General features: G+C 52.2%; 1 protein-coding gene across 2 annotated transcripts; it reads right to left on the reverse strand.

The window, feature by feature from the left end:
* Positions 1-1,393: 1,393 nt before the first annotated feature.
* Positions 1,394-26,878, reverse strand: WIPI1 (WD repeat domain, phosphoinositide interacting 1). 2 transcript variants are annotated; one of them, XM_074889145.1, is made up of 13 exons: positions 26,860-26,878; positions 21,481-21,563; positions 19,731-19,900; positions 16,209-16,305; positions 12,398-12,495; positions 11,273-11,365; positions 10,903-10,973; positions 9,883-9,990; positions 9,087-9,251; positions 8,800-8,907; positions 7,463-7,584; positions 6,611-6,711; positions 1,394-1,930 (listed from the first exon to the last, which is right to left on the reverse strand). In XM_074889145.1, the coding sequence occupies exons 3-13, from the start codon at positions 19,815-19,817 to the stop codon at positions 1,883-1,885; spliced, it is 1,098 nt and encodes a 365-aa protein (XP_074745246.1). In that variant the 5' UTR covers positions 19,818-19,900; positions 21,481-21,563; positions 26,860-26,878; the 3' UTR covers positions 1,394-1,882. The 2 variants fall into 2 exon arrangements, with proteins under 2 accessions (XP_074745246.1, XP_074745244.1); XM_074889143.1 differs by lacking the exon at positions 26,860-26,878 and adding an exon at positions 22,948-23,081.
* Between the last annotated feature and the right edge of the window lie 665 nt (positions 26,879-27,543).

The following is a 27,543-nucleotide window of genomic DNA, read 5'->3' on the forward strand; positions in this document are numbered from 1 at the left end:
TCTGATGGGGAGCAGCTGAGGGAACTGGGGGGGTTTAGTCTGGAGAAGAGGAGGCTGAGGGGAGACCTCATGGCCCTCTGCAACTCCCTGAAAGGAGGGTGCAGAGAGGGGGGATGAGTCTCTTGAGCCAAGGAACCAGCACCAGGACAAGAGGGAATGGCCTCAAGCTGCGCCAGGGCAGGGTCAGACTGGCTCTTAGGAAGGATTTCTTTGCAGAAGGGGTTGTTGGGTGTTGGAATGGGCTGCCCCGGGGCAGGGGGGGAGTCCCCATCCCTGGAGGGGTTGAAGAGTCGGGTTGTCCCAGCGCTGAGGGATCTGGTGGAGTTGGGAACGGTCAGTGTGAGGTTCATAGTTGGACTGGAGGAGCTTCAAGGTCTTTTCCAACCTCGATGATTCTGTGATTCTGCGAAAGCAATCTTCTGTGAGAGCTGGCTTTGGGAGAGAATTCCTCTGGGAAAGTCGCTTGGCTTTCCTCTAAAATGGACCTTGCAGGAGTGGCTGGTGGGAGCACAAGACAGGGGAGGACGGGGCCGCAGCCTCTGGGCTGCATCGCTTCTGGTGCTGAGAGCCTGGAAGTCTGTGGCTGCAGAGAGAAAATTCCTGGCTGGCAGGAGGTGAGCACTCTGGGGAGCAGAGCAGCTGCCCTGCCAGCTGCCCACTGAGGTTCATTAATGGGGTTATGCTAAAGACCCAACTGTCTGTAAAGGAAAGAGGGTGCTGGGCTCTCCCTGAGTGCTGCCCTCCTCGGCTTGTCCCGCAGCTGCTTGGCGCTGCCACAGCGGAGGCCAGGGATGGCACTGAGACAAGCACCCCAGTCCCAGCATTCGGAAAAGGCTTTTTTTGGGAGGGTGTGGGGGAAGAGGTTTGCAGTGCAGCGCTGGGGTAGCTGCTTCTCACCAACTCTGCATGGAAAGAGCAATGGTGTAACTGCATTTTTTTTTTTTTTTAAGGGAGGTCAGGGAGAGGTCCCTGCCCCGAGGTCTCCCAGATCAGGGCTCCAGGCAGAGAAGCTGCTCCTGGCGATCCCAGTGCGATGCCAGGGGCGCAGATGGGGCGAAACAGCTCTTACAGGGCCATTTCTGGGCAGATGCAAAGGCCTGGGGTGCTGCAAAGGCAAAATCAAAGTTGCAACTGAAACTTAAGAAACCACAGGGATTTCTCAGCAGCTGAGTGAGGGTTTTCTGAAACAACTTTGGACTCCAATTCACACACCCTGATCTTTCTTTGGACAAGCTGTAAGAGGACTTGTGTGGACTTGGCCAGGGGGGTCGGGTGGTGTGGGAGCAGCCGTCCCCACACCAGCCCCCCAAACCCACTCTCCCACTCATAAAACTTAATCAAGACTGACATCTTTAGGGCCCCACAAAGAACAGCAGGAGCACGGGCAGCGAGCTGCCAGGGACAGACCGTGACTTTATTCTGTCTTTAAACATAGCAAATGACATCTTCTCTAATATCACTGCAAAAATACTCTGCCTGGGTAAAATAGTATGTATATACTGTACAAAGACATAAGTTTAATATATCTTCCTATAAGTACATTTATACACATAAAACAGCATAAATTAGAAAAGGGACAAACGGGTATATAAAATTCTGGTTACGTACAAATCTGATTAAATTAGCATTTACATTGTGGTTCTAACATATAGTTTGTTAAATATAGCGATGTGCATACAGTACATTGACACCCCACCCAGACACGAATTAAAACAAGGGGCCAGGTATTCACTTAAACATACTGTAGGAAAAAGCAGTGGCCCACCTTTGATTTTTTTTTTTTTTTCCTCGTCTTGGGGACTCACAAATCTGTTCTTCGAAATTCCTGGCTTTTCCAAAGCACTTCCCAGCAGCTGTCCTAAGCGCGGATGTTTGCTTCTCATCATGACCTCTTCGCTTTGCCCGGCTGACCTCCACGGCACAAGATTATCTACCAAAATCAAAACAGAATGGCCTTACTTTTCCCAGCAACAGGGTGTGTTTCAAGTTGGTTTTACGCACATGGGAGGAGGAGGGGGAGGGATGTCCTGCAGTGTTTTACTTTCCATTCAAAGGCAGATTTGTGAGCGGTTTATTTATTTACTCTCCCCCTCCCCAAATTTACAGTCCTGGGAACAGGAACCATCTGGCTTGGTGATAAGTGTGTCTTGCCTCTAGCTGGCACTGGGCTGAGCACAGCCATGCTTGTGGGAGTTGGGTTACTGGGGGTGAAGTCCCTTTGCCTCACTAAGTCCTCCCAAAAAGTTCAGCTCCCGGCATGGCAGGAGGGGAACGGTGTGTGCTGTGCATCACCGTGTCTCTCCGGGGTCTGCAAATGGAGCCTGGAGTTAAACACCTACATGTTAGACTGGATTAGGTGAGGGGAAGCCTAGCCTAAGTATCAGCAAAACCTCTGAGTGGAAGAGTAAAGCAGGCGCACAGAAGAACAGGCAGCAGCAGCGAGGACCCTGAACCCTTCACATCAGCTACTCACGCCACGGGAGGAGGCTGGGGACGCTGGTGGAAGATGTGCAGCAATGTCTGGCCGAGGCTTGGGTAGAGCTGTGGGGCTGCTGCAGCGCCCCAGCGGGTGCCTCTGCGGATCCCAGCCCCGAGCCAGGGCGCAGATCTCCCCTTTATCAGCTCCAGCCTTGCCAGACGTGACCTGTGTCTGCCAGCAGCACGGCTGCGATCCCCACAGCCCCAGCTCCTCCTCCTGGGATCTGTCTCTCCACAGGCCTCAGGACCATCACTTGCCCAGTTTGGAGGCACAAGCGTTGGCACTGGATTGCACGTTTCCCAAGGGACCTCAGTTAATGTACTGATAAGCTGGGCTTAATCCTGCAAGCCCCAGCTACCCAAAATGCCTGTCAGAGCTACCAGGGCAGGAGCTGCTGTGAGGAAGAAGAGGCCAGTCAGATTCTGCCAAATTTGCTTATCCCCTGTGAAACACGATTACTAGTAGAGCCTCACTGAAAATTCTATGGCTTTTCCTCTGCTAACAGCCAGCTGTTTAAAAAAAAAAAAAAAAAATCACTTAAAAGCATCAATGTCACATATCCACACAACAGAACGAGAGAAACACCATCCAGGAAACAGCGAGGAGGAACTTGGGCAAAGACCAGTCCCACGGAGCCGAAGATGCACCTGCAACCTGGTTGCCTGTATGAAGACCCGTGGTCTGGAGCAGCAGGGATGTGTGCGGGCCCCACGCTGGGGCACGGATTCCTCCCCTCTGCAGCCAGCAGCGCTGCTGGCATGGAGACGTTGTGCTGGCGAGGGTGGCCGCGGTGCACGGGCTGCTGGAGCTCGTGCTCCTGCCCGTCCATCCTTCCCGGGAGCAGGCAGGAGCGGGAGCTGCAGCGAGGAGCTGCTGGAGGCTGCCGGGGGGAGTTTTCATCCTGCCCTGAGCACCCTGTAACCAACACTGCAGGCAGGAGCCACAGGCAGCAGCATCCTCTGGCAGCACAGGAAGGCTGCCCAGTTTTGGAGGTAGCCAAAAATCGATGTGAAAGGTATCTGCGTATCAGTGAGGGGAAGCTGTCTTTGAAGAGCTGCCCGCTGTTTGCAATCTAGCCTGACTTAATGAAATGGCTCTCCCGATAAAGCCTGCACATCAACTCTGGTCCCGAAGCTGCCAAGCTTCAGCCAAACGCAGGACGCATCATGAGTGCCTGGAAAAGCACCAAGCAATCTGCTGGAAGAAATCACCTTTCCTACTGAATCCCAGAAGTTTTAAGAAGATCCCCTGGCTGCATTCCTCAGGTCCATGCAGGCCATCTTGCTTGCTGAATCCTGTAGGATTTCTTTTGTCAAACCTCCCAGCACTACCCCAGATCTGTTCTGGCCGCGCCTTGGTGGGGTGAGCCACTGCGGGGGCTCCCGAAAGCAGAGCTGGCCAAGCCATGCCCTGCCTGGCCCAAAGCACACACCGACAGCTCCCGACACCACTGGAAACCTCACCAGCACTGATAAACCCACCGAAAAGTGGCAGCTGCTCGAGCAGGTAACCAGAAAACAGCCGTAACTGCCACAACCGTTTGCAGCCAGAGCTGGGCTTGCTCTTCCCATTCCACAAAACCTTCCGACCAGCAGAGCAAGGGCGACGCAGCCTCCTCCCAGCACGACTCCAGCACGGCACCTTCTCCTCTCTGAAGGCTTTAGCCTGCTGTCCACCTCAATAACACCTGAGTCCTTCCTGCATAAGCTCAACATCAGACCTGAAAGCACTTAATCCACCCCATCAGTGCAAGCAAGAGATGTACTGAACTCGTTTAACCTCTTGCCACTGGATCCTTCAGCAGCACCATCCACATTCAGTCTTGTTGAGGCCACTTTTTATGAGCCCTCCTTGGGCTTCTCATCTCTCCTCTGATCTGTCCCTCCTTCTGTTTAATGAAGAGGCAGTTTTCAGCAATTAGCAACAGATTTTATGTTAGACTGAAGCTGCTTTTCCTCACTTTTAACCGCTGAGCCTCTGAAGTCTTGCTTGAGGTCAGGGGGAAGGCAAGATGTTTCAAAATGGAGAGGAACTGCTGGGTCTGAGCACTGCTGTTTCTCCAAAAGTATGTCTTAAGTTCAAAGCCATACTCATGGCGTGGGCTGTGGGTGAATATTCCATTTTGTCACAAGTTTTGAGGTTTTTAAATGTCTTTTTGTTGCACACTGGAAAACAAACAAAACCCTTCCCATGTTTCCACAAAGCAGAATGCTGTCAAAACATTTTTGTTGGATAAGGTCAGGTTTTCTCTCCCTCCTTCTCCGCACAGAAGTGACCGATGCCTGAAACCCCCCTTGAACACGTCACTGAGACCGAACATCTCAGTGCTGAGAAAACAACGAAGTTCAGTGAAATTCAGAGCATCAAAACATCCCGACCAACTCCCCGTATGCACTAACGCAGCGGGAGCCAGCGCCGCACTAGCTGGTAGACCAGATGCAGAACACATTACCATCAGCAATGGGGGGGCAAACCCGAAGTTCTAGCTGCAGGGACTTTATCTGGAAGCTCCAACTGCTAAGCCACCGTATCAGGGAGTATTTTTGGAAGGCGCCTTCCCTCCCACACCACCTCCTCCCTAACGTGACACGTGTGAGTTGCTCTGTCAGGTTCATTACAGCGCAGGATTTTGACAGATCAAAGTTCATTTAATAAAGCGCCTGCTGTTGTACAGCGGGGGTCTGGGGCTGCTTTTACACGGCAGAGTCCCAGCAGGAAGGCTCATTCAGGAGCAGCGTGATTCCTGCTTGCTGGCATTTGCTCGTCCCCAAACCACATGTTCAAGAGCAGGTTCATCAGAAGGAAGCAAAGGATTTCTCTCTGGCCCTGCTGCTCCTTCCAGGGGCCTGGGCCACCAGCTTCTCCATGGCCACACGACTTTGACCAGAGAGGAGACATTTTAAATATCCTTCTTGGGTAAGGGAGTCAGACAACTAGAAAACTCTTGTTCTCAGTTTGCAGCAGGTTATGTTACAGGTAACAAAAGAGAATTGGTCTAAGGTTTATGCGACTTGAGTCGGATTTAGGTAGTGTTGTTTCAAAGGGAGTCATGAGCTAGTCACCTTTTATCTAAATTACACTTTGCATCAGTTAATAGGAAAGTGCCTCACAGAGGTCAGCCTCAGCATATGGAACAAATCCCAGGATCCTGATAAAGTTTTTACTTCCTCCTTTTCAGGCAAAACTCCAACAGCAGGATATGTAAAAATGGAGTAAGGGATTCAAAAGTCTGCCAAGTCTACAACTTGAAATCCATTACAATATTCTGCTGTATTAATGCATTACTATTATGAAGACACCGCTGATTACAACCAGATCATAGCACGGTACCAACGTCTGCCCATTTAGGGGTTATACTTAACACAATAAATGCGTGTGTAACAGGAAGAGGAGCAGGAGAGACACTGCCAGGCTTAAGTTAGATTTTAAAAGGCCAGTATCTTCTTCCAATGGTAACTGAGAAAGTGCCATATAAAAATCATAAAACGGTTTCAAATTCATTATGACTTTCATCTTTGTACTTGGAAAAGGAGTTTTCAGTTAACTTGGAAATGAAGAGACTGGTGAGGTTCAGGTATGTCCCAGTTGCATTCCATAAACTAATACCACTGACTGTAAATGCAACAGGGAGTATGACGTTTCTATTTCTAAATCATCACAGAATCACAGAATAGAATCATAAAATGGTTTGGGTTGGAAAGGACCTTAAAGATCATGGAGTTCCAACCCCCTGCCATGGGCAGGGACACCTTCCGCTAGACCAGGTTGCTCACAGCCCCATGCACATGATGGTTTTGTTCAAATTAAAGCTATTCCTGGTAATACTGGAAATCTGCACAAGGCACAAAGGTCAGATCTGGATCTAGACGTCATTCTGCATCTGCACTTCATTCAACTAGTTCGTTCAGATCCATCTCTAATTATTAGGTTTGGTCAGCTTTGCCCCATCCCTAGCTGCCATTTAGTGGAGGTGTACTTTTCCTGGCACTGTCCCTATAACTTAATTAGCTATTTTAGGCTTCACAGTGAGCTGGGACAAGGTGGGGGCAACAGTATCTCTTCTGTAAGAGGTTAATACTTTCTTCTTAGCATGAGGGCTGAATTGCAGTTTTAGGGGTCCCGAATGCTCACAGGAGGAAACTCATTCTCGTCATCAAGACACACTGGTCCAGTTGCAAACTCATGCTCTGGGATAACCTCTCCTCGCAGGGCACCGCCGTCCTCCGAATAACCTGTCCAAGTCAAAATACAAAATGTTATGGATAAATGGATGGAAGGAGGCTGGAAACAAACAGTGGAGACACTGTGTTATCACCTTTTTAGCCTTGAGCTGCTTTCTCTGGCTTTTTGGCAGAACTCTGGGGGACTGCGGAAGAGAAAGTGATCCCCATGGACACTACAGATTAGGGAGTGGACTACATGGGTAGCTCCTGTGGCACGGGCTTTCCTCCTCCCGCCGTGGATGTAAGCCCCAATTCCAGAGTAAGATCCACATCTGTGTGCAGACCTTTAGACTTGGGAATATAATGAGATAGTCACCCAGCCTTCTGCAATAATTTTGTGCTAGCTTCGTTAGGTAAGGTGTAACAGGTTTGGGAGAACCTGTGGCAATCTTGCCACAAAAAGAGTGAGATCTGACTTCTACACCCATGGTGTCACCTCCTGGAAACCAGCCTGGCAGCAGCTGCTGTCTGACACACCGGGAAGCTCGGAGGTGGTGCCGGCTCTGCCAACGGGCCCGTTTGTGGTACGGCTCTGCACAGGGGGGGAAGCGCTGGTGAGGGGCCCCAGGAAGCAGAGCAGAAAACGCCTGGCCTGGATTTGGGGCAGGGGATGAAGCAGGTGAGCTCCAGAGTCCTGCTGCCCCAGTCTGCATTGCGCCAGTGGTGTTTCTGGTTGAACCCTTGGAAGTTGGGAGACTTTCCACGTTGCCCCAGGCGGCTTTTCTGCTCCTGCCTGAGGAAGGGCAGACATGATGCCTACCTGGCATGGTCGAAGTTGAAGGCACTGTACTTTGTCTGGCTACAGTTGCTGCGTAAGATTGAGGTAACGGAGGCCGAAGGTCGTTTTCTTTGTTCTCCTCCGTCTTTCCTGAGCCAAGCAGACTAATTGTACAGGAGCAAGAGAAGGGAGAAGAGTTAGTTCTGGTCCCAACCGTTCCTCCCTCAGCACCAGCTAAGACAAGCACAGGCATCCACGTCTCCTTGAAGCACATCACCCATCCACATCACTGCATCCAGGCACTGCCTGCAGCCCTAGCAGCGCCGCCGAGGAGGAGAGCATTGTGCTCTGCAAATAAAGCAGGGGGGGAAACAGAAGATAGGGAAAGCACTACTTCGGCTAGAGGACAATGCTGGCACGAGAATAGAAGGGAAGAGATTGACCACAAAAGCTTTAGGTTACAAAGGCGAACAGTGTTTCTAATCACAGAGGGGGCTCCAAAGGGCTTCCAACAGGAGCAGACTAGATGGGAAAAGCAGCCCTGGCTAGTTTAGGACGGAGTTTGAGCAGAGATATAGTATGATGTAACGTAACTCATGACCCAAGGGCCCTTTTCAGTCCTCTGATGCTAAGAGGAACCCACATACAAAGCTGGCCCGCCAGCTCCGGACGGCTGCTTCGGGACGGGAGCGGGCGGGCGTCAGCGGTGTCTGAGGGCGGCGGGGCGGCCGGAGCACGCTGGACAGCGCAGCTTTGAAGTGCCGTTCTTTTGTGGCTTTTCAAAAAACTGCTGGCATTTTCCTGGCTGTCAGCCACCTCCCAGCTTAGAGCACATGTTACATCGCACCCCACCCCAAAGGCTTCACATCTGGAGCCAAGTAGCCCAGATGAGGGGGGTGGAGGGGGGCTTATGTGCTTAATCAAATTTGCATACAAACTGAGCAGCAGCACGGAGGACGCTGCTTTGGCACTGCACGCCGGCATCTGTGCGTGGTTTTGTTTACGGAAGCTCCCAGCGTCGCTCCACACCATCCTCCCCCCAAAGTCAGCTCTCCAGCACCCGCTCACGCCTGGGGAAGGTGCTCTGCCCTCCTGCCACCATGCTGCCGGAGGCATCTTGCAAGGCACAGCCTGCCCGCCTCTGCTGTCTCAGCTCAGGTGCCCTGCAGCTGCTGAGGGATCTGAGGTGTCTCTGGTTTCTGCTGCGAGGAGCCCCACGGCCCTGCCTGCTGACACGGTCCCCACCCACATCGTCAGATCAGGCAGCTAGAATCACAAACTCAGTTCTAATATTCTTGCTCCTACAGCTCCATTTTGTGCTTTCAGGTGAAATATCCCTTAATTTTTTAAAGATCAGATGTGTCTGGAGGTACAGTTACCTGTGTTTCTTAATTAAGACACACTCCCCTCCATCTTGCGGGTCCAAGTTATAGATACAGAGATGTCCATCTGACGTAGTCACCAACAGTCGAGGCAGCTTCTGAATCCTGATGAGAAAAGCATCATGAGTCCAACCACACCTGCGCTCCCACCCAGGCACAGCACACACCCCTGCTGCGTGCTCTGCAGGCATGGCTACAAGATAGGGGCCACAGAGAGCGGTGCTCTGCAGAGATAGTTGTGTCTGCTCACAGCCTGGCGCGGCAGAGGGGATGCAGATACATACGTGGAGAGGGCACAGATGTTCCTTTGTCCGGAGATGTTCAGGCGGACAGTGGCAAAGGCTCGATCCTGGTTCATCATGCCCGATACCTGAGCAGGGAGGTAGTTGGTAGCAGCCTGGAACATCTTTCCCATGTAACCGCTCCAGGTTGGAGGCTCTTCTGGCCGGCTGAGGGGGTCACAATGCAGCATCAGTGGGGTTACGGCAATCAGCGTGACAAAACAGAGCAGGGACTGACAAAATGATCCTGATCTGAGATACATGAAGGCTTTCTTTGGAGCACCCGCACATGGTGCGCGCCAGCCTAGCTGGCTACATGGGAACGCCAGGGCAGGGTTAGACTGGCTCTTAGGAAGTATTTCTTTGCAGAAGGGGTTGTTGGGCGTTGGAATGGGCTGCCCAGGGCGGGGGGGAGTCCCCATCCCTGGAGGGGTTGAAGAGTCGGGTTGACCCAGCGCTGAGCGATCTGGTGGAGAGCGGTGTGAGGTTAATGGTTGGACTGGATGATCTTCGAGGTCTTTTCCAACCAAGATGATTCTGTGATTCTGTGATTCTGAGGCAGGGGACAGTGGCAGCCAGTAAACCCAGAGCAGGCCTGGAGAGGCAGACAGCACGGATGCAGCCTGTAGCTTTTCCAAGGAGCGAGTCCCTCAGGACACAAAGCCAAAGAGACAGTTTGCAGCTGGTATTGCTCATGAAGAGTACGTGGTGAGGAAATGGAGGCCAGCTGTGTAAAGGCAGACCTTTGAAGCCGAGCCACCCCTGGGGCAGGCAGATTAACCCAGGCTAAACCCCTCACCTGTCAGTGAGATGCTCCAGTTTAAAGATGTGCACGGTCTCCGTGTTGCTGGAAGCACAGAGGAACTGGGAATCCATGCTGAACACCAGAGAGCTGATGTTCACATACCTGGGGCCAAGCAAGGACAGCACTGGTCACTTCATGGCGTACTGCTCAGGGGGAACGGCTCGGTTTTGCTCAGAGAGAAGAGGATGGGGACCCATACGTGGTGAGGAGTGCCCTGCCTGCCTGCTGCTGAGCCTGCGGGCTGACTGACTAGCATTTCCCTTTGCTCAGCAGAGCTGGGGGGAGCCTTGAGCTAGTAACAAACAGCCAGAGAGGTGGGAATGTCCTTGCTTGCAGAGTGGCCTGCGGAGTGAACATCTGTGCCAGCCTCGCTACAGCAGCTAAAGCTTCTAGTACTGCAAAGGCCAGGGAGGATACCACAGCCACTGGATAGTGGGATACATACGGCATCTCCTCCCGTGCAGGTTCAGCAGGGCCAGGGTGTCTCAGTCACAGCAGTTTTTGCACTTGCAGAAGCGTGTGAAAAATCACAGACAGGCCAGGGATGGGGAAGAGGGAAAAGTCAGGAATGGGTCTACTGAAAATATCTGAGGGAGCCTGCAGAAGGGCAGCAACAGCCCATTGCTGCCATCGAGACCTGGGCTCTGCGCAAATGACTCAGTAGCTTCAAAGCACCTCCTTTGATCGGGCAAGAATTGGGCTGGTAACTTTGGGGACTTCATTATTTCAAGTAAGAAACAAGAAAGGACAGGGTAAATGGGCTGAATATACCTCTATTCTCTGCCATCGCCCTGTTTTGCGACACACTGAATTGAATCACTAAACTTGCCGGAGGCAGCTGGGCACAGTGTGGCTGTCTGGCACAATGACATTTCTATCTGAAACGTTTGCTCTTGTTTTCTTTCTGCAAAAGATGCCAAAGCCACCAGGATCTGACGTTGCCCTGTCCCTCTGTTTACATTTCTGCTCCGGGAGCCCTCTGTGTACTTGTCACCGACAGAAGAATGAACTGACCTTTTCATCCCTCGCCGGAATTCATAGAGCTTTTGCCCCCCAGGAATGGAAAATACACGAATGACTGTGCCCTGCAAAAAATGCAAATGGAAAGATCATGCAGGAGCAGGGCAAAGAGCATAAACCCTTTCTCTGACACACCCAGGAAACCCAGGATGTGCAAAGGCCCCTCCTGTTTGCCAGCTGGAGTCAATGTGAACCCGATACACTGGCCGTCTCCAAGTCAGAGTCCTTTTAGTGCCACTCCTGTTGGCCATGCTTAGGAACAGGCAGCTCAGAGGTCCTGCTCTCCACACTGCAGGCAGCTGATGCCCCAGAGGGGCAGGGAGCACAGGCAGCAGGGAGGGTGCTTGCAGCAGCGCTCACTCACTTTTTCAGAAGCACTTGCCAGCTTCGAGCCAGTGGAGTTGAAGGCGAGAGCAGCCAGAGGCCCGTCGTGGGCAGGAATCGTGCAGGCTGTTTTCTGTAGGGCAGAAGGGAACATGAGCGCAGAGACACGCTGTAAGGGCAGGATGTTCCCCACCTCGTACCCTATCCAGGCGTGCCGGTGTGGATTCACAGGATCGTATTGCACTTAGGGTACCCCTTCAACATCCTCAGCACTTCTTATCTCTGCCTTGCCTTGAGCTCAGTCCCCGCTTACTACGGCCACTGTGATTACAGAAAGCTCATTTCAGGGCCAGAGGTCCTCAGCTCCCCACCTCTCCGGGCCACAGGATCGCAGCTGCGCCCGCTCCACAGCCCGGCATTTCTCTGTGCAGAGACCCAGCCGGGGCCTCCCTGCACTTCGCTCGGCCGTACAGCAAATCCTGCTGCAGCAACACCACCCTGGTGCCTGCAGGGAGCCCAGGCCCTCGCTAGTACCTCTCACAGCAGCAGCGTGTTTTCCCCTCGCGCTCTGCTCCTCCCCTGCTGCAGATCCTCAGCTCCCGCTGCACGTACAGAGTGACAGCCTTATGTAATCCAAAGCCCTGGCATAAACAGCAGATAATCATGACCCTGCTTTCAGCCAGGGACAGATTTCCTGAGGGGGCTTTGGACACCTCGCCCTCTCTGTGACTTCGAGTCCGGCATCCCTTCCAGCCCGCAGCGTGGCAAAGCAGCTGCTCCAGGTCCTGCGCTTGCGCCTGGAGCCGCCCCAACCCTCTCTGACCCACTTCAGTCACACCACTCCCGTGGGATATGCTGCTGAACCCCCTATAGGAACCCCTCTGTCAGCCTGGCAGCAGCCCTCAGGGTGTGGGGTAACAGGTCACGTTTCCCTTAATATCCCGTACCAGGAGTTGGATGTTCTGATCTCAAAGAGGCTGTCTGCTTCGCATGACATCCAAGCAAGGGGAATGGGGAATGTGCCTCTCCGGGCAATTCCCTTGCAGTCTAGCTCGGTGGAGTGTATTTATTTATCCTTCCCAAAGGCCCTGTTGGGTTGGCTTTGCTGTGGTTCTGTTTGTTTTCAGTCCCTGCCGGTATCCAAATGGGCGAGCTTCGCACTTACCAAAGTATTTCCGTCGTAAAGCGCGATCTCTCCGCTGGTCGCGCTGCCGGGATAAGCCAAGTAGGAGTTGGCGTGGTTGATCGAGAGAGCGCACAGACCTGGCAAGGCAAGAAGGACGCAGCTGAGGTTGTTTGCTGGTGGAGGACGGAAAGCAGAAATGTGGCCACAGACACGGCAGGGGGTTGGGGCTGTGTCTCATTTTGGGGCAGATTCCGGCCCCGGGTGCGCTGGCCACGCCTTGGCCGTGGGGGACAGTACAGCTCCCTCGGCCCCGCCACCCTCCTCCTCAAACCCTGCTCAGAATTTGGGCACTTGGCTTCTCCCCCTTAATCATCTCCTTCGAGAAGGTAGGAATAGGTACATGAAACACAGCAAGGGACATCTTGATCTCAGGGCTAACAGGACTCATGCCCAGGCACATCTGGGCACCTCCAGATGTGCGCAGGGTGTAGGTGCCAGGGCAGAAGCTCAGAGGAGCAGCGCAGCACGGCCAGGCAGCAGCTGTGGGGCTGAGCAGCACCGTTTCCTTCTTCTCTGAATGGAAAAGGGAAGCAGGGAGAGACAAAGCAAATGCCACAGTTGTGCAGGGAGTTTCTGGCTGACAAGGAACTTGAACCTAGCTAAATTTTAACCACAGAGGATATTCTTCCCTATAACAGCCATCTGGTTTTATGCCAACATGAGCATAAAGGTTCCCCAACACCCCTTTCAAAGTGAGCAGGAATTACAGGATGAGACAGGGATGGATGGATGTGTGTGTGGGTACGTCCATCCGCCTGTCCCCCAGGTGACCTCGGAAAAGAGCATCTCTTCCTGCCTCTCATTTCTGCCGCTGGCTGAGGACCCATCCCAGTGAATCCTGTCACATCAACGGGTCTCACTTGCTTCCTGCACCACGTCCGTGTGCTCACAGTCCTCCCAAATCCGACTCAAGGCTTCAGCATGACCTGAGCTTCCTGGCCCCCACCCGGGGGGTCCCACCTAGTCCCACGTGCAGAGGAAGCCGTGGGGTTAAAGGCTGCGGGGGATGCTGCCACACTCCCCAAACAGGACGCCCGCATGCGTGCACGTATATGCACAGACACGCGGCCACATGCCGTGCAACCCATCGTGTCAGGACACGGCCCTGGCCCAGGCCCAGCAGTGGGGAAGGATCAGCTGAAGCTCTTGTTTTAGGTCATTGTTTATAACTAAACAAAGAGACCGCAGCGGAGCCAAGGAGCCGCAGGATCGGCCGGGGGCCCCAGGGATGCACTCCCTATCAATCAGAGGCATTTACATCATGCCAGGGACCGAACGCACCGGGGAGAAGAGGCACAGCAGCAGCAAAGTGCAGGCAATTAAAGGGCACCCAAAGAGGGAGGGATAGCAGAGGGGCAAAGATAGCCCAGAGACTTCGCTCGTGATGAGCATCCTGTCTTTTCAGGATGGTCTTCCCCCGGCCTGGGCAGCACGGGGGGATCAGCACAGCCCTTTCTCTAAGAGGAGGATCTAGAGAACGCTGGAGCTAAACAAAGCAAGCTCTGAGCTGGTGAGTCACCCGCTCCCTCTGCTCCGCGCCTGGCTGGGAGAGCCGGACGGGAAACCAGGCCAGGGGAAAACACAGATGCAAGTGTACTGGGCTGACCTCAGGGACGCACAAAGAACAAGGATCACAAGGGACACGGGCAGCCTTTGAAGATGCTCCTCTGCTCTCGGCAGCCCCACAGCCCTGAGGAGGGCCCATGCATGCAGTGGCAGGCTCAGGAGGGAGGAGGCAGGCTGGTGCTGCTCAGGGTGGCAGCTCCGGGAATGCCACATTGAAGGTGGCTTCCTCAAGCAGCATGGAAAAAAGCTACAGTGCCCGAGAAGCCTGTCCTTGCCCCCCAACCAGCAGGTCCAGGCACATCTGGGGCTTGGGGGGAGCCACGTGAGGTGGTTTCCAAAGCTGCAGTTGTCCCTGAGATATGGCCTGGTGGCACGCATGTCACCATGAGCACGGTGACCTCCTCGGCACAAATCCTGCCCCTGACATGAGCCACATGAAAACCAACATGCTTGAGCACACATGAAAAACAACAGGCTGGCCCACTTTTCTTCTGCGTGGAGGAGACTGGGCTGGGAGGCAGGTCCTGGCCAGGAACAGCCAGAGATCTCACTGCGACCGGCCGGGGGGTGTGCAGCGAATCCCGGTCCTCACTGTGCTGGTGTTACCGTGCCCAGGGTGCACACTTTTCGGGGGGGGTGGTACACTTGCCGTGTGCTCCTACAGCCCCCCGGCACAGATCCCCACTCCAAAACGGGTCGTGTGGTGAGGCTGGACTGCCTCGGCCTCCTGGACATGCCATCCTGGGGTCAGGCTTGGGACCAAAGCAGATGGTCCAGGGACAAAGGGAGCACACGTGGCACAGCACTTGTCACTCAGCTCATTTCAATGACAGCTGCTGCAGTAAAAGGGTTTTAAAAAATTAAGCCCATATGAAGTTCTGTGATCTGCAGCAGCCCACTCCTGGCCCGGCGGGTGCTGACTGCTGTTGCTCTTAAACCATGAGCTGATCATTCAGCCCCACTGCAGAACAGCTTCAGGCCTGGGTATCCCTGCCCTTCCTGCTGCTGCTGGGCTTCCTTGGGAAGGTTTTAAACTTTAATTATATTTGCAGTATTTAGTATGTTTAATCCACATGGAGAAGCCATCTGTTGAGACCTGAAGTAGGTCAGAGGAGCCGCCAGAAGAGCGTCCCTTGAAAGCCCAGAAGCCAGGCATGAGCACATCAGCAACTTCCCAATCAACCACCCGTGAAATGATGCTGCAGCCTGCGACCGACCGGGATAGCACAGCAACACATGGCAGCGCTGCCGCAGGCGCTCGGCCAAGTTTTCCTCTCCGTGGCTAAAAATAGCTCCCCTCCCATGAGCAGGAAAGCTGGATTCACCTATGCTGCATGGAGAGGATCTGCTCTGCAGCCACCTGCCCTGCCCGTGGGGTTTGCAGCATATATGGAATAATATCAGGTGGTAACCCAGGCTCCTGAGGACTCCCTGGCAGGGAATTAGCGCTGTGCCCGGCTGCATTTTCTGCCCCAGGTGATCTTCACAGAGCTAATCACTTTGAGAACTGACCCCAAGCCTGTAAGTAATCACGGGAGCTTTCTACCTTAGTGGAGCAGTCGTTCGTGGCCAAAGGAGAACCCGGGTTAACTTCAGGTCTGCAGGGAGTGCCGAGCTCTGCAGCACGGCGTGACGCTGCAGAACTGACTCACGCCTGCAGCACGGGGAAACGGGGCTCCTTTGTCCGGAGACCAAAAACGCCACGGGACTCTCTGATGCAGGGCACAGTGAAGGCAAGGCAGGGAGCCTCGGAGGGAGAATTTCAGGTTGTCTTATATGTGGAGGGAAACTTGCGGTCCTGGCCTGCCCCTACAGCTTTCCGCTTGTGAAAGAGAATAAAGGCACGCTGCGGGAAGCTGTGAGCTGCACGCACATCTCGTGTGCGAACGGGAAGGGACCAGACCTGGGAGGTGAAGTCAAACCACACTGACCATTTCTGCTCTCCTTTGACATGTTTGCACAGGACAGAGCAGGGGTTTGCTCTCCCAAGCCTGCCTGCCTGCCTCCACACATTTCTGGCTCCCCAGTGCTGAATTACAGAGTCAGAGAATCATCAAGGTTGGAAAAGACCTTGAAGATCATCTAGTCCAACCATTAACCTCACATTGACAGTTCTCGAATTAGCGTACACAAGCCACAGGCTGGTTTAAATTCTAACACGAGTGTTGTGGCTCTACAGAGCTCCTGCAGATCTCTCCCTTTCACAAAGTTCTCCCACATTTACCTGTTGTATTTGGAGGTGTATCCATAATAGTCTTCAAAAGCTTCATGTCCTTAATGTTATGGATGTAAATTGACTCCTCCAGGCAAACAACCAGCCTCTGCAAGGACACAAGGGACATGCACAGAACCTCACCAGCATGGGCACGGTGCCTCTGTCTGCTGCTCCCACAGCTCACACACCCAAACCTTCACTGTCAGAACATCCCTCCATCCTCTCTCACTGGACAACCTTTGATTTTGTATGTCTCTGCTTTTGAGAGCTGCCTGCATCTGGTCTTGCTTCAGAAAGCAGATAAAACATCATGACTTCTTCTCTGCTAAGAGCTGATCTTCCACAGCCCCAGACCCCAGGAACAGGAAGATACATCAGGGTTATACCCTGCCATGGGCCTTGATTGCTATCTATTCATACCCCAACTTTTCTTTGCAGTTCTTTTCATTGCAAATTACTTTTTGATCATAAGATCCTGCTTGTCAGTATGCCTACAGATGGAACTATGTACCCCTTGCCCTGACTTTTTCCTGATTTGGGAGCAAGCATTTAGGTGCGGGGCCTCCCACTGCTGCTAAACCTAATGCATCTGTTCAGCAAATTAATGTTTGTTTTCCCATTCGGGACTGGCAGGCAAGACTCTGCTTTATGTGCCCTGCAGAACTGTGTAAAAACTGAACTGGGAAACAGTTGTTCAGGGACAGTCACATTTACACCATTTTGGCAGACAGGTATTTCCAAGTTCATGTGCTTGTACCTCTTCTGCTGCACTCATCAGGAACAGCCACCCAGCCAGCCAAGAGAGGAGCTGCCAAGCGATGGGGAGGAAAGGCAGAAAGGAGAAAGGAAGCCTAATGCTGTAACCTGAGCACTGGGCCACCATCTCAGTGACCGCTCAGCTTTGTGTCTCAGCTTGGTCCAGATCTCTACGTGTTACCAGGGAGACATTTTGCACAGAGGCTTTTTTTGGGCCCAGGCTTTGGATCTGGCTGAAGGGTTGTGCGTTCTAAGTCCAGCGAGTGCACAGCTCCACCTACATTAGTGCCAAGTGTCCAGAAGTGCTGAAAACCTCCCAATAAAAACGTTAAGGCCAGACTCCATCCAGGCTCCTGAAGTTGGAGCACCCGAATCCATGTACAGGAAGCCTCCACCTCTTTAGAATGAGGCCACTTATTTAGTATCTAAATGTGGAGCTTAGTCACTGACTTGAAACACCCACATTAGAAAATCTTTGCCTTGCTCCACCATTACTCTCGGATCAAACTCTTTCCCACTTCTATTCCTGCTAACCACAGCATCTGGGGCTGTGTCAGAGCCATTTTGCATTTCCAGGAAGACTTTGCCTTTTCTACAGTAACAGCCATCAACTTGCTAGCAGGGACCGTCAGAGTAATATTTATACAGCTGATTTCGGCAAAGCCACCACGTGCTTTCCCAGAACTGCAAAACGCGCTGCTATTGCTGTACAGGTGAAGGGAGGCTGCCAGAGGATGGCAAAGCAGCAGCCAGAGCTCAGCAAGATGCTGGCACTGACAGGGACAAAATCCAGGAAAGCAATGGGGGTGGGAGCTGAACAGGCGAAGGAGGCCGGGAGAAGCTCACCACGAGTTGGAGAGGGCTGGTTCTCTGCCTCCTGCCCTCCACGCAGCCCTGTAGCCCACACTAACCTCAGCGCAAGCCCTGCTGAGGTGAGGAATGGGTTCAATCCTCACTGTGCACACAGACAGAGCCTCAGAGAAGGTGCCGGTGCTGGGATTGCTGCACTGGGTTCAAGGCACTGCGGCTTGTACAAAATGTTACTGCTCACCGGTATTTTTCTCTAGTACTTCAGTTTGTCATGAATCAGGTTAGATAACGGAGTTGTGTGTTGAGGGCTTAAATGTGGTGGGTATGGACACAGCCAGCAAAATGTATCAAACCCCTCCAAAGAGCTCCGCAGGGTTTCAGCAGTGAATGAAAACCCAGGGAGGTTCTGGAGAGCTCCTCAGCAGTCCCACAGCACGGCCTTATTCCCTGCTTTGAGGGAAATCACAATCCACCTTAACACAGAGTTATGATGGAGCCTGGAACAAAGAATTCCCATGGATCAACAACCACCGAGGGACTTGGTTGTTTGCACAACGAGGACTTTTCACAGAGAGATCAAACTGAAACACGCACCATTTGTTTGAGTCCTGTTCCTGTTTTATTTGCCAGCATTTTCCTGGGTTAATGCCTCGTATGGGATTTGGCTTTCTATGGACTTTTAACGAAGTAGTTTTTATACAGAAGCCCAGGCAAGGGGTTCACATGTCACACCACATGCAGAACCCAACTGCCACCAGTTTAAATCTTGAACATAGACTGAAACAGTGACTTTTCTCCTGTCTACCCAAGTATCTGTAGCATCTTCAAATCTCTCGAGGTGTGTCTATTACGGCTAGAGGATGAGTTCAGCCCAGGATTTGAGCACAAGCTCACAAAGCAGCCAAGGAATGCTGATGCAAGGCTGGGCCTATGCATCATCTTCAGGCAATCTCCAGAGCAGCACATGGGGAAAAGCCTGAACTTATTTTATTCTCACACTAATCTCCTAGAGCTGCTAAGCAGAACCTCCCAGTTTATTTTTATACACATACATCTATCTGCAATTCAAAGGAAGTCCTTATTTTGCCAGCTTCATTGTAAGTTTAAGTGAAAAAAATCAATTTAGGACAGATTTAATTGTAGTACAGGAACTTCTGGTCAAACACAGTTTTACTGGAAACTCAGCCCAGAGTTTCCTTATGGGAGAGCCTTACTGCAGGACTCACTGCTGCTAACTGAGGAGAGGCTGATTATATACAATTACACAGACTGCTTATTTCTTCATTGTAAAATTTCCTCTGCTTCTTATGGCATATACTTTGAGAATATTTATGAACAAAAAGAAAAGATGACTTAAAATCCTCCAAAAGGGCTCAGGGCTGCATGAGGCTGTATCAGTTCAGAGAATAACACTCTAAAAGCTTTCTTCTAAGTGGCCTGAATGTTTTCTATACCTTTAAAAATAAACCAAGGCTGCTAGCAATATTTGAGAAGCAGCCTTTCACCCCATCCACAGAGTTCAAGTTACTCCTGGGTTTGGTTACCAACTTCGAAGGTCTCATTTGCAACCAAGATGGCAGAAGTGGGCCTGAAGTCAGGATGTGGAATCCAAGGGAGGGAGGAAGATGAAAAGGTGGTTTTTTGGCAGGGCTGCGTGCTGAATAGGCAAGAAGGCAGACAACAAAAAGCCTTTGTGTAACTGCTACGAAAACAAGGACTTAGCTTCATTCTACTGAAGCAAACAGTCATGGCAGATGATACCCACAGCCATTCTGCTCCTCTGTCAGAGGAGCCTGAAGCAGAGCTGGTTGGAGAGGACAGGTACCCACCCCTCCTGTCCCACTCCACAGCCTCCGTGCACACCTCCCCAGGCGGCCGCTGCTCTGCTGGTCCCCGCTGGAACGTCAACACCAGCAGAGAGCCAGAGAGGGACAACTCTGGCTAACCCCTTCCCCAACCTCTTACCTGCCGATTCAGCCGGATGGACAGTATTTTACTGGAATAGCTATAGTTGCAGATCTCTGTCCCTTTCTTGAAGTGGTAGACATTCATTTGCTGTGGCTTGGCATGACTGACCACAACCACAAGGCTGCTGGAGAACAGACGCTCCACGATGTAAACATCTGGGATTTCATCTGGGCACAGAAGGAAACCAAGACAGAGTCTTTAGCTTGGCTTATGGTTGGTTTGATTGCAGCAACAAGTAAGACTCAACTCAAGAAGGAATCGGGTTGGAACGCTCTGTGCTAAGGTGTTCAACATCTGCTTTTGTCGAAAATTTCTCCTACCTGGCACAAAGCATTTAGGTCAGAGCAGGAAGGGGTTAATGAACCTTCCCCTGAAGGCATAATTTAAGCCAGCCCCCTTTGACTGGGCTGTTGTGCCTCTCTTGGGCAGGGCCCTCCAGCTGAAGCTAATCTTTGGGAAGGGGATATACAAAAGAGGAGCTCACCCAACGTGGCTGGGGACTTTTCTGGAGGGTGTGAACAAACTAGGACTTACTGAGGTAAGGAACAAGCTGTGTGTAACCTACTGTTTATTCTGCACGGTGTCTGATTTCTCCCAGCCTCCTCAGGGACATTTAGGCTGACTTTTTAATGCTCCCTCTGTCACTGGGGTTGTGGTCTCTTGAGAGCTCTAGCATGGCTCTGGTGAACAGTGGTGTGGTATGTCTTGCAGAGACCGCGTTTGGGATGGCTCCTGCTGTGCTGAGAAGGCACCATTACAGTGGTCCTGGTGGACCTGTACCTAAATCATCAGTGACTAGGACTTCTTGTGCAGGTAGCCCTGAATGTGCTCAGTGCTTAGGCTCTGCTGTGTTGGAGGTACAAGGGCTGCTCACGTTTCTGCCCATCACCTTGAGCGTGTCACCAGCAGGAATCTGTTTCTCTTAGGCCTGACTCTAGGCGCAATCCAAACTCCTAAATACTTTTTGATCTAAGTCTATGGCCTGCTGCTGTGTAGCAGCTCAGTTACCTTGTGAAGCAAAGAGAAAAGGAGCCTGGACTTTGCTCCAGATGATGCAGCTACGTCCATTTGCTGGAGCTCCTTCTATAGCCAGTGGAGAGAGCCTAGCACATCCCAGCTGTGAGGTGTATCTTTAGCGCATCTCAGCTGAAACACTTCTGGCCATGGCCTGAACCAGACTAGAGTGCATGTTCCATGAGGCCTGACTTGTTTCAGGCTGTTAAGTGCATTGCATGCTGCTCTGAGCACAGCTAATAGCTGAAAGCCTGTTGTGAACGACCTTCTTACATGGGAAACCTGTTCAAAACATCTTGCTTGTAAATACCACATTGGACTAAAAGCCTGCAAGTTATCCAGCATCTGTGCTGGGAGTCTGTGGTCTCCTGTCTGTGTATCTGAAACATGCTAGTGGTAAACTACCTCCGAATGCTGGTTTGTAGGACAAACTGCTCCTGTCAGACTGACAGCAGTGAAAAAGAAACTGGACTCTAAACTTGTGGGAGCCCTTCAACTTTGTTAAAGTACTGCTGGCTGTTTAGAAGCTTCTCCAAGGCTGTAGCTCACTTTAAAGGCTGCTGTGCACAGGGCAATAACCAGAGCTGTTCCTCTCCTGGTAGGGGTACAGCAGAAACAGATGCCCTCTCCGCAGCAGCAGTGAGCAGAATCATCCCCTGAGGCAGACCAAAGTGTAGTAATACAGGTAAAGTCTGTCGGCCAATATTCCACTGCAGTGAAACAGGAGACTTACTGCTTTCATGGACCTGGTCCAGTTGCTCCACAGAACTTAAGGAGAAAAGCCTGTATCCAGTTGTAGTTCCAATTGCCAGGGAGCTGCAAAGACAAAAACCGGCTAGTTCAGACCTTAAGGCCTCCAGGTGACAGCAAGAGTCCCTGCAGGGAGGGGAAATGGGTAGTTCCTAGTACAGGGATCTGCGAAAGGCACAACTTCAGTTTCCACACTCAACCTAAAGCATATAAAGTAACAAACCCAAGAATCCAGCTTTCCATCTGAGGCTACTGCAGCCGACAGAAGGCAAGTATCCCTGTGAGACAGCAAACTGTCATCCATTTGTACAGTCCTGTGGCTAGTGGAGGAACAAACAGGCATAGCTCTACACCGGAGGCTGCAGACGGGACCTTTGCGACATAAAAAGGGTCTGTTTCCTAAGCCGGGAGCTGATCTATTTGCACCGACACCCTGAGTTGTGAGGGCTGGGGAAGCTTTGCTCTCCCTGCTCACGACAGTGAGTGCAGGCATGCAGCACGAGGCATGCTCATGCCAAGTGCTGGCTCTGCTCGGTTCCAGATATAGTAAGCACCAAGCTCTAGGTCTTAAATCAGCAGCCAGCCCAGAATACCACTGCACAGCGCTTGTGCTGGCGGCGGTGGCCAGCAGGTTCCTGTCAGCAGCACATCGCCACCCATCAAAGCGCTCTTTGTTTAGACACAACAAATGCAAAGCGGGGCTGCACAGGTAACGATATCTCCAGGGGTGAGGCTGGTATCTGTGATCCTTATCTGGTACCCCATAATCCAGGCTAGGGCTGCCAAATGCCATGTGGCTCGCTGCTTCAGGGTCGTTGTTGTCCCAGTTGGAAATGGTCTTAAAGGGTTGGCTCTGAAGCGGGTAAACCACAGGTTAGCAACGGCGTAAGGGTGAGAGGCTCCAAGGAAACCCTCTGTTGTCTTGAGGTGGTGGTGGGGCCACGCTTTGGCACAGGCTGCTTGCCAAGAGCCCGCACGGAGCCCTGGGCGACTCTGCCACCTACAAAGTGGCCACAGCACAGGCCATTAGAAAAAGCCCTAGGAGGAAGTCACTTCCCTGACCATCCAAAACTGCCTCCCAAACTGCTGGGCAAGTGAAAAACCAGCGATTCCTCGGAATTTCCTGCCTCCCTTGGCCTCCCAGGGACCCAACCTGGGGGCGACTGGGATGCCAACCGAGAGCCGGGTACCCCCAATGGGGGAGGTAGGGCCTTGTGAGCCGGGGGACCCCACGGGGCCAGCCCCGTTTGGGCCGTGGGGAGAAGAGCCTCGCCCGGGGTCCCACGGACCCGTGGGGGGGTGGGGGTGTGTGTGTGGAATCCCGCGGGGGTCCCGCCGTGGGGCCGGCCCCGCTCCGAGCTGTCACGGGCGGTGGGGCCGGGCCAGCCCCGCCCGGCTCGGCCTCCGCCGCGCTGCCGTCGCCCCCCCGCCCGCCCCCCGCCCCGCTTACGTGCAGTCCTGGTTGTAGGAGAAGCAGCTGAGCGCCGCGGGCCCCCCCGGGGCCTCGGCCGCGGCCTCCATGGAGCGGGCGCGGCGGCTCGGCCCGCTCCGGCCCCCGCGGCGGCGGCGCCTCCCCCGCGCCGGCCCCGGCCCGCTCCACAGCGCCCAGGGGCGGTGCCGCTTCCCATTGGCCCGCACCACGCCGGAGGGCCCGCCCCACCCGCGGATAGACTCTCGGATAGACCTATCGGCGAGGGGCAGGCGGGTCGGTCCCGCCTCCCAGGTTAGCGGAGCCGGCTGCTATTGGCTGGCGGCGGGGAACAGCTGCGCGTGGCCACGTGGTGATGTTGTCGTTGCATCAGACGGGCCCGGGCAGCTGTTGCGGGGGGGGGGGGGGGGCACATCTGGGGGCACGGTACAAGGAGGGGGCAGCACCAAGGGGGGGCGAGGGGTGGGGGAGCCGCTGGTGACACCTCTGGTGGCGGCAAGGCGGCCGCCCGCCTCTGGGCCGATGCTCCGAAGGGGCTGTTTTTCTCTTATTGACAAAATTTACACGCTGAACTTGCTGCGTTCGTGCACGGAACAGCTTCATGCACGTGATTCAGCCGCTGCTACCTTGTGGGGTCACATCTACCGAAGGGAGGGGGGATACAAAGAAAAACAAACCCTATGCCAGTCCCTAAATGACAAATGTTCTAGAAGTCAGTACAATGACATTAACAGTGCACAGAAAGGCAGGGGCAGAGCCTGCAAACCCCCTAATTAGATGAGTAATCCTCATGTGAGTGCTGAAGTCATTGGCCCTCGATCACTTGATGTGCACCACAGGACTTTTGGAAAAAAGAGCCACATGCAATACCATCTAAATGAGGCAGATTCCATGTGGACACATATATCCGACTAGATTAATCCCCCTTTGCAGCATGTGGGCCTTCGAGAGTCCGTAATATTCCCCTGTTACAGAGTTTATAACCTGCAGCTGTGACGATGGTTGATTTTGGGGAGGAAGTATGAAAATGCACAGCTTCAAAACAGCATTAGCTTGGAGTGAGGCTGATGGCAGAACGTCCCTGGGACACACAGCACATGAGAGACACTGCAAAGGCTGCTGGGGGGGAATAATTTAAAATTCATTATGTTTGGGGGGAAAACATTTTCTATTCATAGGGGCCTAGTGGGAAGCTCTAATAAAACCCCGAAATTAAACAGAATAGCTGGTTTTGAATGTCCTGAGACTGTCCCTGTGGATCAGCACACTTGGATTTTGAAACAGGGATGTCAGATGGAAAATGGAGTTGTGGAGCAGGAAAAAAGCTTAAAACCAAAAAAAAAAAACCCAACAAACAAAACCAGAGAGTCAGTGCCTTGTAGTTCAAAAAGCAGTTTCTGAGCAACTGCTGCTTGGGTAATCACCATGAGCTGGTTTTAAAATTAAGCCCTGATACAGCAGAGCCACTGAAGCATCTGAGACTTGGGCAACACAATCATTTTTGTAGCTCGACTGATGCAACCATGTTGGTCAATCTTCCTTTCAGCGAGCTGCCTACAGGGGCCATTTAATGAGCAGAGGTGGGAGAAACAGAGAGTTCTTGTCCTCTGCTACAGTGTGAAAACCTTTGGCGGCCTTTGGAGCAGGTGTTGCTGTTGGGTACAGCCATGCCACAGCGATGGCCGTGGCTCTAAAACCAGGGCCAGCATCGGGGCAAGCTGCTCCTCTGGCTGGAATAGCTTCTGTGTGTGGGTGACACCCAGCCTCACAAGAGCCCTTGGACATCTCGGGATCTGTGCTCCGGTAGATGGGGGCATTTGGGCTTTGGGCATGAAATAGAAGCTGAGGTGCTGCGTGTGGAAATTGTGGGTCTTTCTGGTAAAGAAATGAGGTGTCTCTAATGTGTCAAATGTCAGGAAATAGCTAAACTGATTTTTCAGGAACACAGCTTTGGAAGGAGGTGGTAGTTAGGGTAGTAGTTAGATCCCAGGATCTTTCTTGGGATCTGGGTATATGTCACACCTGGGGAAAATGGTCTGGCAGAGACAGCAGACAGCCCTGCCAGACACCAGAAGGATAGTTCTTGCCCTGATGCGTGCGTTTGCTGGGAAGAATATGTCAGGAGTTGGCTTCCCTTTCCTGACAATCCTGTGATTGCAGTAACTCTACTTTGAGTGCAGTAACCATTGACAGTAACAACCTCAACTCAGTCATTAACTCTAAAACCAGTCCAGAGTGTGGCCATCTGATTGTGAATATTTTTCAATGCAGAAAACTTTGTGTGACAGATGTTGGTTTGTGTTCTCCGCCCTGGGTGTATGTATCCGAAACTTAAAGAGGAAATGGAGGTGGAGAAGCTGGGAAGCTAGCCCCTGTGCCTAGAAGGGCCTTTCCCAGCCCTGCGTGTTGCCACTCGACATGAGAAGGGTTAGGTACCTTTTGACAGATTTTAGGCTTTCCCCTAGCTTGGCATTTAAATTCCAGCCAAGCTCTTCCTTCTCAGATAAAACCTTGCTCCTACTGATAGGTCTGGTATTTGAATGAGATCTGCTACAGGAAAAAGAAAAAGGTCTTGGCAGGGGCTAAATCTGCTAAATATCCTTCACTGGTATTCATGATAACCAGGAGCCTGTTGAGGGACTAGAGCCTTCCAGGAAAAAACAGGCAGGAGGGAACAGGCAAAAGGTGAATGTCTAATAAGGAGAGCAAACATTTCTCACAGCAAGGAAACCATCTTTTGTGTGTGAAAGGCGTGGGGAAAGGTGGCACGTACCCATTCGCTTTGCTCTTATCTATTACCCTTACCAAGCAGTATCATGACCATCGAGGGGCAGAAAAGGAAGAAGTGGCTGCAGCCCAATCTTTAGGGGCTTTAACAGTACTGAACTGCCAGTCTGGCTGCTCCAGGGCCTCCAGACAATAAATGCTGCCATCTGGTGCCCTGTGTCCGGCTGCACACATCGTTCATGCTGGTCCAGCATCAGCACGCAGCGATGCTTCTACACGGCACTTGCTAGATGGAGCGAGCAGCCTCTCCACAGAGCAGTCTGTGGGTTATCCAGTGGAGTACTGCACCTCCACTAGCTTTCAGTACTGATGTAGGAAAACCACTGACTTCAGAGAGAGGCGAGTAGTCTTCCTAATAAAATGCTATAGAGTGGAATTTATACCTTGCATTCTCCACTTGCTCTGAGTTACTACTTGTTTATGTCAGGACAGATAATTTTTTTTTTTCTCTTATACAGTGGAAAAGTGAGAAGAAAGCGGAGAGCTGGACTGCATGTGTCAGAGGGCAGTCTGCGTGAAGAACCCTGATCACAAGATCTAGACTCCAGAGAAGTCATCAGTTCAAAGCCGTTTCTTTTGGATATCACAATTCCTGTATGAAATATAAAAATGTGGGAAAGAGAAAACAATGGACAGAACCTACTTGTGACAGTCACCAGCAGTCTGGCTTGTCTTGCTAAATTGTCTGGACAGATCCTAACCTAGCGTGAAGAGGGGAAGGGGTACAGAGTGGAAGTGTGTGTGCCACGTGCACACAAGCAGTCTCATTGCACTCTGTTTAGGAACAGAAATCAGGAAAGATGCATCGAGACCTTGAGAGCCATCTGCTGGCACTTAAATCCATCAGGGTGATGGAAGGACAAGAGCAGTCATGCCTGACTCCACAGCTGGTCTGAATGTCACCAAAGTTTTGAGAGCTTTGTAGTAGTTTCTCCTTTTCAGTTTTTGACACTGACCCTGAGCCAGATTCTGCCATTTAATGAGCTGTAGTTAGTGAGCAGCACTTTCAGAAGTGCTTGCCAAGGTCAGGGAGGAGCTTGCAACCTAATGCTACGTTTCCGTGTAAATTGGATTAATGCTCCTTATCTTGTCTGTGCTCTGGCAAATATCCCATTTCCCTAACTAGGATTAGGGCATCACACTTACCCTGGTAATGGATTATCTCAGTGGAGGCTTTCACGAATTGGTTTGACACGCTGCTCACAGGAGTGGTACAGGCTGGGGGTGGCTGATCTCCATGTCTTTTTTGGGTGCACACTGGACTCCTTAAAGCCTTGGAGTCTCTTCAGCGGAGAACCAAAAGATCTGTACCACAGAGAGCAAAGGGGTTAAAACTGGAAGGGAGGAGAGAGAAACTTTTGCCAACCCCTTAACTCTTGGATACAGCACTAACTGTAATTCCTCTGTAATTACCTAGAGATGAAAGAATGCTCTGACGTGAGAGACCAGAACTAGTAACATTGTGAGGGAGAGACAGGAAGCACACAGAGGCCCTGACAGACAGGGGCACGTTGGGTTCCCGCACAGCCTGGTGTGAGCAGACCAGGGGAGCAGCTCTGCACAGAGAGGCTACGGAGGGACAGGCTGCCCAAGCTCCTAGCATGTAAGCCGGTCTCATGACCTGGGTGACTTTCTCCCCCTTTCGTGCTAGAGGAGACAAGGAGGGGCTTTGAGGAGAAACAGCATAAAACATTGGTATAATAAATACATTCATAGCAGAAACAAGTTGGTTCTTGTTCAAACAGAATGCAGAGAGGCATCTATACTGTCCACTGTGGTGTACACAGAGCCAAGGTAGCCATTGCTAGCCATAGCCTCCAAGATGCAGCT

Source organism: Strix uralensis, chromosome 19 (assembly GCF_047716275.1).
Source record: "Strix uralensis isolate ZFMK-TIS-50842 chromosome 19, bStrUra1, whole genome shotgun sequence".
In the NCBI taxonomy this organism is placed as follows: Eukaryota; Metazoa; Chordata; class Aves; order Strigiformes; family Strigidae; genus Strix; species Strix uralensis.

Bases quoted from the DNA above. Each gene is read 5' to 3' on its own strand.
- WIPI1 (XM_074889143.1), bottom strand. From the start codon at position 23,018: ATGGAGGCCGCGGCCGAGGCCCCGGGGGGGCCCGCGGCGCTCAGCTGC. The intron at 9,991-10,902 runs GTCAGTTCATTC...GCTTGGCCCCAG, and splicing joins TTCCGGCGAGGGATGAAAAG to GTATGTGAACATCAGCTCTC. The intron at 6,712-7,462 runs GTAGGCATCATG...TGACTTGGACAG, and splicing joins TTCAACTTCGACCATGCCAG to GTTATTCGGAGGACGGCGGT.